Raw genomic sequence first — 17,470 nt, forward strand, 5'->3', positions numbered from 1 at the left:
CAACCCTAGGAACATCAGTGCTTTAAGCCTTTATGTCTAAAGCAGGCAGTGCCCTGCATACTGTGCTTAAAAATTGGCTTGAAGGCAGGAGAAAGAAGCTTTGGAAAACGCTTAATGAAGCACAGATGGTTCTACAATGGGTTTATTTTTAGGGTCTATACACATCCTAAACACTAATGGAAGCTGCTGCTTCTCATCTTCACCTGAGCATTTCACCCCTGTCCTCGTAATAAAACTGTTATTTTCTTCCAGACTTTTGTTCTTCCCGTGCAACTGCCCCTTGCATTTCCTGTGGGAATATTTATATTCCCCCAGGCAACTGCCCCCAAGAAGCTCATTTTCCCTGCCAACCTCTCCAGCTGCTTTTCCCATCTGTAAGCATGAGCAGTACCAGAATATATGCACTGATTGAACATGAGCACACAGGGGAAGACATAAGGACCTCAGGGGACACCTCCATATGGATAAGAGCAAGTAAACCATGATAGGCACGGAGCCTGGGAAATAACTTGCTGTTAGGTATTCTTCCCACTCCATGCCATTTATGGCTTGTCCGTGGGCTTTGCCTGTCCTGGAAAAGACTAAAGGGGGAAAAATATTTTTTTAAGTGTTGTCCATGATTCTCCTCCCTGCTTGTTTAGCAGTCATGGAATGGGAAGGGCTCCAGCAAAGTGAGCTCAGATTTCTCCTGCCAACTGTTTTCAGACAGGCTTTGGGACAGCAGTCCTAATTGAACATCATTATTAATGGAATACTACATGAATTAATAGAAGGTTCCCAAGCTTCTTTAATAAACTTATCATTTGCAATTATTTCCATGCAGATGATTTAACTAGTTTAGCTAGCTTTCAACCATGCTGGCACATTATTATGATTGTTAATGTTAATTGTTTGTCTCATGCTTTGAATCAGAAGATAGTAGCTCTGCACATCCCAGGGGAAAAATACTGCTGTATGGATAGAGCGAGAATAAAAAATGTAAATTGACAGAAAGGCTACTTTGAGTTTTACCAGTGCTATTTTAGAAACCCTTTTATAGAGCTCCATTTCTGACTCAGTGAGGCCACCTGTACAGAAACAGTTGATAAGATTTTTCTGCCTTTTCAGATCTCAGCATTTCTCAAATTGTAAGAATGGCTTTTCAGATTCTCTGCTTTCTGTATTCAGCCATACAGTTAAGGTCATCTGATGGAAATAATTAGCAGAGTGTCATTTCTTTACAAACAATCAGAAACTCTTTCTGCCCCTCTCGGACACAAGCTGCAGTCAACAGCTGAGGAATTTTGCTTTTTATTTATTTTTCATTGGCTGCTGTTGTTCCAACTGTGGAAGTCCAGTTATGACACCCTGTACACCAAGCAGTTCAGGATGCTGTCAGGGAATGACATTTGGGCTTGAAACATGGTCTGTTCTCAAATCAGATAAAGAGGTCATTATGTGTAATTTCCCACCATACACCTGGCTTTTGATTTACTCATTAGGAAGGCCAAAGAGAGGTATGCTTGCTGTCACCTTAATTGCTTCTTTGTGTCTAACCCCCTGCTGCAGAGCTGGAGCTAATGCTTTTATGGGGGTCTCTGTGTGTGCAGTGAGTGGGAGGCATAAACTCCCAGATCATCTTACCTGGTTTTGGCCAGCACAACCAGCGACATACTCCAAGACTCTCAACTCACTGGAATACATATTTTCCTGTACCATTGCCCCTAGATTCCTGTAAATATAGAATCAGACAAACAGAGAATGGTTTGGGTTGGAAGGGACCTTTAAAGGCTGTCTAGTCCAACCCCCCAGCAATGAGCAGGAGCATCTTCAACTAGACCAGGTTGCTCAGAGCCCCGTCCAACCTCGCCTTGAATGTTTCCAGGGATGGGGCATCTACCACCTCTCTGGGCAACCTCTGCCAGTGTCTCACCACCTTCATTGTAAAATATTTCTTCCTTATATCTGGTCTGAATCTACTCTCCTTTAGTTTAAAACCGTTACCCCTTGTCCTGTCACAATGGTTCTGCTCAAAAGTCTGTCCCCATCTTTAAACCCCCTTTAAGTATTGAAAGGCTGCAATAAGATCTTCCTGAGCCTTGTCTTCTCCAGGCTGAACAGCCCCAGCTCTCCCAGCCTGCCTGCGCAACAGAGGGGCTCCAGCCCGCTGATCACCTTCTAGCACTCCTCTGGACTCACTCCAACAGGTCCATGTCCTTCTTTCTTATGCTGGGGGCTCCAGAGCTGGACACAGCACTGCAGGTGGGGTCTAACGAGAATGACGTAGAGGGGGAGAATCCCCTCCCTCAACCTGCTGGCCACACTTCTTGTGATGCAGCTGAGAATATGGTTGGCTTTCTGGGCTGCAAGCGCACATTGCCAGCTCATGTCCAGCTTTTCATCCACCAGTACCCCCAAGCCCTATAATAAATAATTAGATATTTAAATATATAAATGAATATATAGCAAGGTACTTCATAACTCAATATCCTGTGAAAATACGCTGTTGCTTTCTACACTCTTCTATCCAAAGCCTCACATCATTAGCCTTGAGACAAGCGGCTGTATTCTGAACAATGACTCCTGGCAAAAGGTCCTGCCTGCCTGCCATGAGGACACCCCTGCCCAAATCAGCAGCAGGAGTGGCACAGCAGCAGGACTTCTGTGCAACAGCCCCTCCATATCCCCTCAACAAAACTCCTGCCTTGTCAGAAGCGGTTGTCTGGAGATCACTCAACAGCAAACAAATCACTCTGATTAAGAAATCATAAGGAGCCAAAAAACCCTTTCACTTGCAGAACCAAGGTGCTTCCAGTGGCAGTATCTTTTCTCCCTCCAAGTCAGAAACTGTAAGTCCTTCTTTTCTCTCCTTTTCAAGGAAATCGTTTTCCTTCTGCCAGCTCCTTCGCTCAATGTGACAAACACCACTTGCATGTGCCTGTCTGACACTACTTGCTGTATTTCCAGGGAATATTTCATGCCTGAAATCTGCTGTCAGGCACAGCCAGAAGTAAAATTGCTGCATCAACTGTGCTACTCGGAAGCACGTGTTGGAGATGCGCTACCAACCGCACCTGCCAGCTTGCTCCCGCAGCCCACCGGACTAGCAGCTACCTGCTGTCCAGTTCCAGGCTCTTTCTATCCCTCCTCCCTGCAACTCCCAAAGGACAGAGGAGAATGCAGTTGTGAGGAAATGCCTCTTCATCCAGCCCTTAGGAGGGGACAGGCAAGCAGAGAAGAGAAACCAAGACAGACAAATGTATTTTACCATGAATAACAACTTATGAGCTCTTCATTTCTTTATGTTAGTAGAATAAGCCGTGGCCTGACCCCACTGAACATAAACCACAAAAGAATTTCAGTGACTCCTGTGAGGAGCTGGGGCCACCAACAGGGTGATTCAATGTGATTAAATGTGGTTTCTGAATCAGGAATATCTTAAAACTTCTGACTGCCAGCAGCAAGGAGGTAAGAGCAAAGAACAACAGCCTGCCTCCCCTTTTTCCCATACCATTTGCCAAACTGTCTTTTAATGATCACCACTGGGAACTAAGTCACAGCCTGACTCGTTGGTCTGACTAAATCTGCAAGTTCTTATGTCTTTATGTTGTGGAATCAATCTTTTAAGTCTGTTCTGAATAGATTACTACAACCTCTTTACTTATTCCTTACATTCTTGGACCCGTGCACCAGGGAAGAGTTAGTAGAAGAGTCCAGTCAAGGCCTTGACCAACACTTTTTGTCTGAAAAGGATCGGAGCAGGAAGCAAATACTGGAAAAAGCTCTTTAATGGAAGCCCATAGCCTCAGCCCTTGGTGTCTTGTGAGGTACCAGCCTTCAGGCTCTCTGGGATGGTGACTTGTGCTGCTGTTCCTGGAAACTGGACTACACTTGCACCCTTCAATCCACATCAAGGGTTGTAAAACAAGTAGAAATGGCATAAACACTGTTACCTGACACAAAGATGAATATGAAACCTTCTGTCATCTGATCTTTTAGTCTAGGGGACTTCAAATGGCTCTGTAACTCACAGTTTTTTCCTAGCAATGCTGTAATTGTGTCTGAAGCAGCAGATCAGCACACAGACCCCTCACCTCCCATTTCTCCCCTCTTGTGTGACTCTGCCTTCTTGAGAAAGTAGCTCTCTGTTGTCTGTGCACTCATCTCCCTAGTGTCACTGCTACGCTCTCCAAACTGTGAGAGCTCCCTACTGAGGTAAGAACAACCCCAAATTTCTTAGTTTCTGAGTTGTGAGTGAATACACTCATGCCGATCACTGTGACTCTAGGAAAGCTCAATTAACTCAGAATACAGCTCACTGTGTTTCATTGTCTACCTCCTGCGATTTACCATGTGATGTGAATTCCTTCTCAGTGCTGCCTGTGAGGGCAGTTGCTGCTGTTTCTGGAGAGCAGGCTTGCTCACTTTTTCACTCCACAGAGCAAAGGCAATAATTAATAAAGGAGAAAGGAAACTGTGAATTTCATTGCTGTAGAAGACTGCTATGGCTGTTTAACAAGTGTTCAAAAAGGGACAGGTCATTTTCATGAATAACAGGCATATTTAAATTTAAATTAAGGCTTATAAATTTAAGCTAGCTTCCATCTACCAAGAGCCAGTAAAAGATCTGTGCAGGACAAATTACCCCTATGGGAATTATGAGTTTCTTCCTCAGGCTTTCAGATGAGTGAGTATAACAAGGTTGGCTTTGTCCTTTCCCCAAACATTAGCTGCACTGCAGGTGTCCTATTAGCTGCTAGCTTTGCCCAGTTTGGGACATGTCCTTCGTTCACTGTCCACCTCAGTGGACTCCAATCTGGCTACACAGGCAAACCTTACGCACAGGGTAAGCTCCTGGGCCCAGCAGAACAGTCTCATGTGAATAGTGCCTGAAATGAGGGGACCCTCATTTCAGTCAGTATCCCTCTAGATGCTTTACCCATACTAAATTACAATAATAACATTCACCAGCAGTGCCTGTAAATGAGAGCGGCTTTCTCAGGTGGCTGGCAAGAAATCTTTCCCTTGTTACATCGATTGACTTAGCTGCAGCCCTCCACTGCTGTGCCCTGCAGCCTCCACACGCTACATCAACCCTGCTGTTTCCCCCTCCCTGCTATGAACCTGACACAGTTATTTCTCAAGCTTTTCCTGCCCTTGGCTATGAATTGCATTACTGCCACTGTGATTTCTGTGCTAGTAGTAGTTAGGAGATAGAAACAAACAGAAACCGTGTGCTCTGGGCTCTCTCAAACAAAAACAAACTTTGAGTCTCCAGGTGGGACTCCTACTAAAATAAAAGGGGAAAAAAAAGGGGAAAGGTTAAAACCATTCTGTGCCTGGGGTCACATCACTGCCTGAGCCATTGAGAAACTCGGTGGCACTTTCAGACACGTGTTTCTCAGTCTGAATATACTGGTGTTGCCATTAAAACCCTAACTGCTATTAGCACCAGCGGAGCAGTGGCCCAGACATCACGAAAGCAAATCCTGCCCCTCGCCTGTTTGTGCTGCTGTGCCAAGGCAGCAATGCGGTGGGGAATGTGACGGGGGAGAGACTGCAACTGTAAAAGCAAATTCTTCATTGCTCTGTTAGCCCCAAAGACGTAAAGCCTTTTTAGTAGGTGAAAGCGTCTACTTACCATCCATGCCACACAGAGAGTGTCCCAGACATGGAATGAGGCCATGGTACCAGGCTGCTCATACCCAAAGTATGGCTTTTGCTAAAGGTAGTGGGACATGGGAGCCAACTGTCCCTGGTTCATGTCCAAAGCATTATTTGACAAGGCTTCAGGCATCATTTTGGTAAATTCCAGCTGCTGGCCACATTTATACTTAATTTTACACCACAAACACATCTTCCCTCAGCACATGTGGCTTTTTGAAAACTAGGAGAGTTTTGATCATAATTATCTGTAGAGCCTGGGAGTTCCCAACAGAGGCCAGACCCTCTTGCTCTGAGTCCTGAACAGACAGCACTAAAAGTTTACCTCTGTCCTAAGCATCCTTCAATCCAAACAAAAGCCAATGGCTAGGTTCAGACTGACGGGCAGAGAAGACAAAACAGTATGAACCAAGAAGCAGTGAAGAGGGCAAAGATCATACAGCCACTAGATGCCGAGTTTGTCTTTATATTCCAAGACACAGAAGAGAATGTGCGTTTGATGACTAGGATCCTACTGAGGGGAAAAGCTGTTTTTATGAACTGAACCAAACAATCTACAACTATTTGTTTGATCCTACTTGCCTCTGCACCCACTGCAACATCCTGCTGTAAATCTTGTGGGAATAAGGTTTCCTCTAGCCAGATTTAGCTGGTGTTCTAGCATACAGGATGATTAAACTACATTTAAATGGAGGCATGCAGCAAGGATTTTTTTCCCTCACTCGTTTATCTTCTCTTTGTCAAGGAATACATTCAGGTGGCAAGTGTGCTGGATCTGTTTTGTTGCTAGAGCTCTCAAAGGCAATTAATTTCATGTCAGTAACTCTACAGTTTGAAAAGATCATGTAATTGAAGGCCCTGTAACTGCAAAACTGTAACTTGGCACTTGCCTTCCTTTACTGTTTCACAAAGAATGGGAAGACAAATGATCTTGTCTTAAATGACTGAATCTGTGACGAGTAACTTTTTTTTTGGCTTCAGTGATACTTTGGTTGCTGGCATCAGCATTGTGCACTGGCTGCCTCCTGAAGCCATTTTCAGCAGCAAGCAGCATTTAAGATGTCCCCTTATTTGTTTTATGGCACTGTGTCCCAAGTTATTATAGCTCATATTTTACACTGTGCTCATATTTTATATTGCATCTGAATGGGGGCTGGGGAAGGACTAAAACCAGACAGAAATATTTTCTGGTGAAGGAGGACATGCAGCTCTGCATTGTTTAAGAAAGCTTGGTACAGACCAGGACTGAAAATCAGGCAATCCATACTCTCCTATTGTATTAATGGGTTGGAAAACTTTGAACTTCACATAGGTGAGCCTGTTCAAGAGACTAACCAAATATAAACTATTCCAGTTTTGCAACTCCAGTGCAAATATTTGTCACCAAATCTCCTTCTGTGAACAATGCAACAAACTCCAGTGCAGCCTGGTTGTTTAGGGGCTTACCAGTTCTAGTTGTTGTAAGGATGGGATGAAGGGGACCAAAAATGATAACCAAGGATGAAATGACCATTTGAGTATTTGAATCTTTCCAGGAGATCCTGTTTCACTTGCTTGAATTCAGTCTTGTCAAAGGGAGCTCCTCATGGTATCAAGACAAATTGTTGTACATGGCTCTGCAAAAGTTAGGCTGTGGTTTCTGGAAGAAAGGTCTATAGGAAGGAAAAGCAGCACAGATTTTGCTGTCCTCCTGTTGCTGTTTTGTATTTATGTCATTTATTTGTGTAGTTGTGACTACACTGCAAAATCCAAGTTTTGGCTGTGCAATTTACCTGAGAGCCAGAGAACGAGACCAGACCAAGATATGCTTGCTGGTAAATACAAGCTACAGATAGCCTCATAGACTGTTATTGCTGACCCTTTGGACAGGCAAATCTCCTGTTTCAGAGTGTAAGAGAGGTAATGGAGGAGTTTTGCAAGTGAACAGAATTAGCTTGTTTATTTTATATAGTCATTAATGTGTATATGTTCACTATATATGATGATTTGAATGTATTTCCTTGTTTAGGAGTATCAGATGCCTGCGGAATATTATCCACTGGAACCTGATCACCACATTCATCCTGAGGAATGTGATGTGGTTTCTGCTTCAAATGATAGATCACAACATACATGAAAGCAATGAGGTAAGTGCTTGGAGGTAGCATGTTTCTGCCATGTAATCTGGGAGCAGTCAGGGATGCTGAATTGGTTCAACAGATAGAAATAATACAAAGGACACCTATCCACATCCTCAGAGTGACTTTCATGTAATTTCAAAAAGATGAAGCAAACAAGCTTAATTTGCTAAATTTTCATTGATTTCCTCATTATTGAATATCGCAAGGGTTTTTTTACAGTAAAAATCCCGCCCCAAAGCTTCTATCTTCATTGGCCATAGATACTTTCCAAATTTGTAAACTGTCAGACACAGGATTGTGCAAAACACTAAATTTGGTGGTTCTAGAACGTTTTTGTCAGAGCATCTTGCAGTGATGTGCACCTGTGTCGAGAAAGCATTCTTCCAGAGGGCAACATCTCCATGACAGGGTACAGAAATAATTGGTTTGTCTGTTGAAGCTCTGAGTCAGCTACTTTGGCTGATGACAGTGAGCATCTTGCTGCCTATAGTCAGTGGGACTCCCAAGAAAATAAGAAATAGGGCCTGAAACAGCACAATTTTTGTTTGTTGATATCTTTGTGGGTTTTTCTACAAAATTCCATTTTTCTACTAACCTCTTCTTTGCTGTGCTGGCCTTGAGGATGAATTTCTGCAATATGGGCTGCATCCAGCAGTGACTCCCTGTCACCTGAAAGGGATGGCTCTTTCCTGCAGGGAACCAAATGCTTCATTCCAGCTCCTTCTCTTCTTGGTCCCTTGGGGAGGACCGAAACCTTGGAGACTGAACTCACTAAACTGGTGGAGGGATAACTTAGCCAACAAAAAAACAAGGAGGAGTTTCCTGCTGGCTTAGCTATCTAAAGTCAGCTTTCTGATGGGTGATCGAGAGTCAGAGACAGTTCAGGGGACCAGACAGATCCAGACAATAAAAAATGGGATGACTGAAGGGGGCGAGAAGCATCTTCTTGCATGGCATTGAGCACTCTTGAGAAATACAGCATGTCACCATGCTCCCGTTTGTCTTACGCTCCGTGTTATTTCTTGCTCACTCAAGTAAGTCCCAACTGTAAATACTTGTCTGAGTGAGGATGTTGAATCAGTCCCTATGTAAGTGCTCTAGTGCCTCCCCCTGTTTAGTCACCCAGCAGCCCCAGTAATATGAGGATTTCAGAGTGAATTGAAAGCATTCACTCCAAAAGAAAAAGCATTTTTCTCTATTTTCTTGGGGAATTATTCTACATTTCCTTTCTGGGTAGTCCTTTTTGATAGTCCCTTGGCACTTTTTTTACTGTTTTCTTTCCCTTGTAATATTCTTATAGTGGAGTATTCTCCTTTTAGGGATGTCCCCTGACATTTACCTCCATAATCAAGAAAATGTGTGCCAAACCATGGATGCAAATGGATGTGCTCACACCCATCCTTCGTACTCTCTCTCTTTGGAAAGTAGGTGGACTAAAGTGTTTACAGATTATGAGCTGGATCCATAGCTGGCGTCAGTCAATGTGGCTCCACTCATGTAGGAACTGGTCCTGCAGAAACTGAAAACCACCCCAGGAGCCTGGATATCCACTCATTTTGATGTTAGCTGGGCACTCATTATCCTTGGTTAACTTTTCAAATGTAAGGTTTGACATCTGAACTTTAATCCCATACTTTGGGAAAACAGAAAAGTCATTAGTACCTAGAGAAAGAAGGACTCTGTGCATAACTCTTTATTATTATTATTCAATCAGGTGCTCCTTTGAGAAGATGTAGCTTCTATTAATTCATTGTTTGCTTTGTCTGTGTTTCTGACATTTTCAGAGTACAGAAGATGGTGGTATAAGAGCTTTATTGTTGACAGTTTTATGCTTTGTGATTTACTTTCATGAGTAAATATAAATAAATACACTACAAATCATAATACAGATTTTTACAGTTATTTAGGAAAAAATCAGTTAGAGTCTGGCACTCAAATGCCTCTTAAAGTGTGACTACAAAGTGCTAAGGAAAATATTAACCTGCAGATATAAGGACAGATCCTCACATGCCTCAGTTTTCATTAACACGTCTTTTCTCTGCAGAACACTGCAGTCTTTTTGGAAGGTGCTTTATACAAGCTCAGTGATAACTGTTGTTCTTATTGTAGTATAAGGCAGAGTCAAAATAACACCACCAAAAGCAACGGGAGCAACATCACTCGTGCTAGCTAACAATGGGATCTCTTCTGTGCGGATCAGTGAAGATTAAATAATGCAGTTACAGAAGCATCAAGGACTCAATGTGGAAATATTTTGCATGAAGTTATAGTGCTTATGTTAATAAATAAAGAAAGGGAATTGCTGGTTATCTGGAGCCTATTGGTGGATACGTGTGGGGGGATCAAGAATCCTTGGTCATATAAATGAAAATATATGAATTAATAAGTTCTGCTAATTGGCTTTATTAACCAATAATAATAAATCCATAATTCCAAAATAAATTGCTCAAAATTCATTTTATTCTGGTTTCCTGTGGAAATGATGCAGAGGGGGATCTCACCACTACTATGTGTATTTGTCTGTATCTGTCCCAGTATCTACCCAATCCACTGGCAAATTCCACTCAGTTCTGACACAGGAACAACAGGCTCAGATATAATTACGTTTTACAGTCCTTCTGAAAATGGGCAGCTGGGGAGAGGACAAAAACTGTGTAAGTGTTGCAGCTGTGGGAGAAAGGGGAACAAGAATCCGGATGTTATATCAGAGAATTTACATGAGACTGAGGCCACAGGGAAAGATTGAATTCATGCTCCTACCTTTGAAAAATCAAGTGTGAGATTTACAGTCTTTGGAAACCTAGTCTTACTACTAACTGCCTTGTCCAATAAATTCTTGGTCCACAGAATTTTGCTGAGTTTGATAGTGTATCTGCTGCTGTGTTGACTGCCTAGAGATCATCAATACCTCATGCATATGAAGTCTGAAATAAAAGTGACTGAGGGTCAAAAGTTTCAAATACTTTAGTAGAGTTAATTAAAAGGCTAGAGAATGCCAAGACCAAAATGACATCAAGGGTACCAGCTAACAGAGGTAATTAATGCCATGCTTCAGGGAATATGCTGAATACCTGGTTTGGTCAGAAAGAATTATTCCCCAATTTCTGTGTGTAGCACTGTGGAAATTACAATCAGCAGTTACTTGTGATTTATTGATGTGATGTTACCATCTGCCTCTCTATGACTAATTTCGTGTTCCACAGCTGTGCACTCACTGCACAGCCATTAGGAGAAGATGTCTTTACTGATACATTGAGCCTGACCAAAAATTCCTGTTGAAGTTACAGCAAAATTCAGAGGTGATGTGTGTAGTGACATGACTTACAAACTGAAACACTCATGGCAGGAATAAAAAGGATGAAGTAGCTGATAAAAGCATATCTTGAAAGTAAAATATATATTTTCTAAATGTCAGGTTAGGAAGGGTGCTCCTTCCCTTCAGAGGAAATGAAGCAAGACTGTGTGACATTACCTTCTATCTTATATTTTCTTTGAATGGCTCAGCAGGTTGGTTGTACTGCCTAAGATATGCTTAGGCTCTTACATCATCTTTGGATACGATCCTAGGCTATGGCTGTACCTCTCTGAAGGACCGTCTGTAATCAGATGGCCTGCCTCCTCTTGTCTGCTTTCCACACGGCGATTTCTTAATCTGCTTGCAGACTGCTGGTGTGGGTGTGCCTTATGGCATATGAACTTTCCAGGCATGCTTAGGTACGGGAGATCTTGCATGGTGTGGTCAAAGCCAAGCCTCAGCAGAATGTCACAGATACAGCTGTGAGTTCCCAACAGCACCTAAGGTACTGTGATTCCAAGGCACAGGTCTGCACCCCATGAATAAATTCTATCATTGATTTTTAAGGGAATAACAACATACAGACTCTTGTAAATGTTCTCACCATGATTTTAAAATATTATTTTATGTTTGCTTTCCAGCCTTGGTGTCGATGTATTACCACCGTCTACAATTACTTTGTGGTGACCAACTTCTTCTGGATGTTTGTGGAAGGCTGCTACTTACACACCGCCATAGTGATGACTTATTCCACAGATAAGCTGCGGAAATGGGTCTTTCTCTTCATAGGATGGTGTAAGTGACTTGTATGTTTAAAATGGTGTTACACAGTAGTATGTGGCATTGAAGTTATAAAGGCAAGAGAAGCAAGAATAAATTTGTAAAAATCCCACTGTGGTGAAATCTGTCATTCAAGCCTAAATTTGCCAGAACAACGTGAGATCAGGCTTAGTTCTCCACTGTGGTGATGACATAAAGCTAACAGGTTATTGCTGGATTTATCTTCTTCATTTAGAACCTCAGGCACGTGGTGCTAAGGAAAGAAAGAGAATTCCTAGGTTCAGCATTTTGGGAATGCAGCAGTTCATACCACATCCCTTTCACTTTGATCAGCAAGGCTGTGATCACACCCCTTATACACTGCTGCTCAGCATGGCATGAAACAGCAAAGGCACTGTCCGTGCCCTGTGAGCCACTCGGTCTGAAGAGACACTTCTAAGCGAAAAGCTGACTAGAAGAGAAGCCCAGTTATCTGCTTTACAGCTGTCTTTTGGATGGCTGAGTGATATGCTTCTAGAAAAAAGCCTTTAACAAAGAGTCACTTGTCATCTTTGTACTGTTCTTGTGGCTACTCAGAGACAGAAAAATAGTTCACTGTATGCCCTGTTACCTCACTTCTGTGTCAGCCTGGGCCAGAGCAAAGGCTGCTCCTTTCCTGTAGCTGCATCAACATAAGCTGGCCCACCAGTACAGGTTGGGAACCATCTGTCAGAGTGGCCGTCCTGCTGAGAAGGATGTAGGGCTTGCCGTGGATGCAGACTTGACTGTAAGCCATCAGTGCCTTCTCCTCATGAATAAGGTAAAAGACACTGGGCTGCACTAGGAATGTGGCCAGAAGATTGAGGGAAGTTTATAATACTTTCTACTCAGCTTTGGTAAGGCTGCCTTTGGAATATTGTGGTCAGTTTGAGGTCTCTTAACTCAAAAGGGATGTGCAAAAAACAGGTATTATCCAGTGAAGAGCTGTCAATATGATCAGGGATCTAGAGGACAGTACCTGTGAAGTGAGGCTGAAGGAGCTAAACGTGTTTTAATCTGGCAAAGAGGAAGCTAAGGAGAGATCTGTTAGGTACCAAGGGTCTATTTGAAAGATAATTACAAAGATGATGGAGCCAAATTCTTCTTGGCAATAGCCAATGTTATAAGAAGGGACAGTGGCCACAAATTGCAGACTGAGAGGTTCCAGTTGGTCATTAAGAAAACAGAAAATTTGCCAAAAGGAAGCACAATACAGGAACAGATAACTTAGAAGCTGTGGCATCTCTGACCTTGGAGGTATTGAAAATTCAGGAAGGCTAAGCCCTGCCTGAGGTAGGCTAGTGTTGATAGTTCTGCTTTGAGCAGGAGATTGGAATGGATACCTTCAGAGGTCCTTTCCAACCAACGTATGCATTTTTTGAATGTGGCCAGGAGAAGTTTGGCAAGACAAGCCCCATGCGGGCAGTTTCTTCACTTGAATGTAAAATCTGAGGTCAAACAGAACTAGAGAATTTGGCCGTTCCTTTTTGTTTAAAGAAGAAAGGTGGGAAAAAGTCGCAAATATTTTCTTTTCTGAAAGTACAATGACATTTTGTTCTGAAATGCCTCTCCCTCTCAGAATTCAGCAGAAGTAATTGAATTGCAGTTCTGAAGGCAGAAACAGCTTTGAAAACAAAATATGTCATTCAATTCAAAATCAAATGGGAGGAAAGAGGAGTTGTAGTAGAAATAAAATGTTTATGTGGGGAATTGATTCAAATAGTTTTTTTCATTTTTCAATTCTCTCACAAAACTGGGAAATCAGTGGCTCACTCAGCTCTCACAGACCCCCTGACTCATTTGGTCCCTAGTATTTTCCCTTCCTACCTCTCTCGGAGCCCTCTGGGTCTCTCATTACTAATGTAAGGGTGGTGTGAACTGAATATACCTTTCCTGTCACCTTTCTGTGTGCTTTCTGGCCCTGCTTTGCTTTCCTGTACACAGTCTTTTACCAGACTCATTCTTAAATCCCTGTCCAGAAGGAAAAATAAAATGTTTTCCTCCTGGAGAAAGGACATGGCTACATTTTGTCTGTTGATGCCTAGCAAGAACATGAGGGAAACAAACGCACCAAACCCCATGAGTCGATGGTGAACAAAGTGGAAGACAAGACAAGCACTTGCAGGGCACAAAAGCCACCAGAGGTGGTGCAGAAGGAGATCAGAGCTATGCTATACTTCTTGATGAGGTTAAAGATGACCACTTAGCAATTCAGTTCCATTCCTACTGTGTTGTGATCCTCTTTCTATGCTGCTTCATCTCTTTAAAGCCTCCATTTCCCACAGAAGAAGCAACAAATGAGAGGTTAAAAGGCAGCGTTAGATACAAGACCATGCTAACTCCTACGTCAGGGTTTAAGTCATGTTGCTTCCAGTGGGAAAGAAGCAGATACTAGTGCAGGTCACTAAATCTGGGCCTTTGGGCATGCATTCAGCTTTGAATAGCAGTGATTTCAGAGGGATGTGAACCCGGAGGTTGGAATGAAGTATGGAGCTGGAGAGGCTTGTTCTGTGCTTTGGTTTTGCCTCAGGTGACAGATTAAAAGTAAAGTGGAACTGGAGAGGGGAAACTCTCCTCCTCCAGTTTTGACATCCATCCAGTCTTTGCATGGGGAATGCCTGGGTGAAAAAATTCCTGTTTTCCCCTGGAGGTCTGCATCAAAAGGCCAGCTCCACTCACCCTTCCTCACTTCCAGTTTCCTTCTCCAGCAAATCTTCAAACCAGCTAGACTCTGAAGGGCTAACACAAAACAAGCATGAGGGCAAGGCTCTGGCCATGAGCCTGGTATAACAATGGAATTGGAAGGCAGAGGATATGGCACTGCTGGGACAGTAAGTGTACAAAGACACCTCATCTACTGCACTGAAGCTGCACCCACAAGGAACACTACTGTAGCACCTCCTGGCTACAACAGAGAAAGCAAGCCCTGTGAAGCAAATGCACGGCGTTGATGAGAACTCATGTGCACACATGGAGGGCACTGCACAGCGCAGGGAGTAGAGTGATATATATAAAATTAAGAGGAGCGGGATCTTTTAGAAAGGGCAAAAAGTGAATGAATTCTAGTATTGTGAGATATCAAGAGATTCTGTCTCATAATCCTATTTCATAGGGAAGACTCAACTAAAAAAGCTGTTGAAAAGTCTTAAAATGTACTTCATGCTAAGATCCCAATAAGTGTAAAAGCTTCTTGCAGCCTAAGAAATGAAAAACTGAACACCTACCTCCAAATACTGTCTTTAAGATTTTGCCATATCAGCTGCAGGAAAATGAAAAGGGACCAAAATTGCCTTTAAGTCAGCCAAAATTGTTCTGATTACTTATATAGAAATATAGGTATATATGTGTGTTTTTTAATATTTTTAGTAACTTTTCTGACTGGTTCTAGTGTTTTCTCTTGTTGAGATGATCTTTTTTATGTATACATAAGGAGGTGTTAGCAGTTGTTGTGTTTCAAGGATACCAAGACAGGACCGCTTGTATTTAAAGTCTTCCAGTTAACTAATGAAGACTCTCCTTACACAAGTCTGAATCTGCTTTGGTATCATCCATGCATCCATCCATACATCCATACATGCATACAAGATTAACTCCTGATTTTTTGCTCCTGCAGGTATTCCTTGCCCAATCATCATTGCCTGGGCCATTGGCAAGCTATATTATGAAAATGAACAGTAAGTGACATTAACATTTGTGTTTATGTGGCTCTGTAAATAAATTAAGAAATGCCTACAGGCTGAACTGGTAATTTAGAAATGAGGCTGATTGATAGGAAAGAGGAAAGTTCAAATCACCTCCATCCAAATTCAGACCATCTGAGATTTCAGAACACTACTTGGGTCAACTGCTGAAAATACCTTTCCCAAACATCCTTGTCCAAGTCCTGAAGCTCTCATTTGATAGCTTTGTACATGATTTAGTCAAGGTAATCTCCTTCAATGGGAGTTTTGCTTCAGTAAGACTTTGGTAAAAGCTACATTTGAGTGCTTAAGGATTTAGCCTTCTGGGTGTGCAGAATTCAGTTGACAGTCTGCCAAGAATAATCTTGTGGCTGGAAATTTTGTATTTCTGTTTCTGGCTTTTCCAGTTGGAAACAGTTAGTGGATGAAATTGAAAAATATGGGAGATAAAGAGGCATCTGTGCTTTGGGACTTTTCCCCCCAAACATCAATGCTGATCAGATATAGCTCAGCTTGTAGTTTTCAACCAGTGTTTGGATCAATGTCTATTGTCTGTTACAGCTCCCTTCCCTAGCCTTAAAAAAAAATACTTTCTCCATGAATCTGTTTTTCATATGACCATGGTGTTTGTCTGTCTATAGCACATCTGATTAAATTGTCTGCCTTGTAGGTGTATGTGTTTGCACCAATATGTGGTCTTTTATGATCAGCGGTGATTAGTCAAAACAGTAGCTGGGTGCATTTCGTCGCATCTGGAAGGATGTCCAAAGTAGGTTGGATGAATTAGACTTAAATAAATTAGGCATGGGAAGAATTCCATTATGCACTACTGAGTTCCCCTTTACTCCACACAAACTTTTGAACCCTTGACCAATCTGTCTTCTGTAGCTTTAACAATTTTGTGGTTTAACTTCAGCTGGCAACTAAGTACCACGCAGTCACTCACTCACTTTCCCCTCCCTGCAGTGGGATGGGAAGGAAAAAATGGGAAAAAGGTAAAATTTGAGAGTTGAGAGAAGAACAATTTAATAATTGAAACATAATAATAACAATAGTAATAATAACAGTAATAATATTAATATGATAATTACAATAACAACTATAACAATTGTAATGAAAAGGGGAGAAAAGGGGAGAGGTATAAAATCCAAAAGGAAGGGAAAAAATCCCAAATGATGCACAATACAATTGCTCACCACCTGCTGACCAATACCCAGCCAGTCCCAAGGCAGCGATCTCCCCCCTGGCCAACTCCCTCGAGTTTATATACTGGCCATGATCCTCTATGGTATGGAATATCCCTCTGGCCACTTCAGGTCAGCTCTCCTGGCTCTGCTCCTTCCCATCTCCTTGTGCCCCTGCTCACTGGCAGAGCACGGAACACTGAAAAGCCCTTGATTTAGAGTAAGCACAACTCAGCAGCAACTAAAATATCAATGTGTTATCAACATTATTCTCATACTAAATCCAAAACCCACTGTACCAGCTACTAGGCAGAAAATTAACTCTATCTCACCTGAAACCAGGGCAAATGGTGGCTTTGAAGATGATAATCTAACTCCCAGGATTACACATACTGGCAATCAGACAGACACCCCTTCACTGAGGGAAAAGTTTTGTGCGATTCCATCCCTGCTTACAGTAATCGTACAGGAGAACTCATACTGCAGCCTCAAAATGGCCAGAAAAACTTCAGTTGGAACCTGCTCCTTGAGTGTCCAAGTCAGTCTGGCCTGGCAGATAGCCTCATATCACCAGATTTCCCTAATTTCTGTGATCACAGACCTTCTTGTTTCTGGATGGGTAAAGGGTCAGAACGCTCTGGGTCTGCTTCATGGTCAGGTTCCTTGAATTTTTTACCTTTCACAAGCTATGGCAGCATAGCAGCTGTCTCATTGTGCTGAAGCAGGACTTTCAGCACTAGAACTAGAGCC

At 42.5% G+C, this 17,470-nt stretch overlaps 1 protein-coding gene across 3 annotated transcripts in view; it reads left to right on the forward strand.

Annotated features, from left to right (window-relative positions):
• The window catches only part of CRHR2 (corticotropin releasing hormone receptor 2), a 160,229-nt gene that overhangs the window by 98,696 nt on the left and 44,063 nt on the right, over positions 1–17,470 (forward strand). For all 3 annotated transcript variants that reach the window (XM_055710030.1, XM_005442308.3, XM_027809954.2), the window contains 3 exons: positions 7,652–7,769; positions 11,700–11,853; positions 15,470–15,530. In XM_055710030.1, the coding sequence (XP_055566005.1) occupies positions 7,652–7,769; positions 11,700–11,853; positions 15,470–15,530 (333 nt within the window). The remainder of the gene's footprint in view (positions 1–7,651; positions 7,770–11,699; positions 11,854–15,469; positions 15,531–17,470) is intronic.

This window comes from Falco cherrug, chromosome 4 (genome assembly GCF_023634085.1).
Source record: "Falco cherrug isolate bFalChe1 chromosome 4, bFalChe1.pri, whole genome shotgun sequence".
In the NCBI taxonomy this organism is placed as follows: Eukaryota; Metazoa; Chordata; class Aves; order Falconiformes; family Falconidae; genus Falco; species Falco cherrug.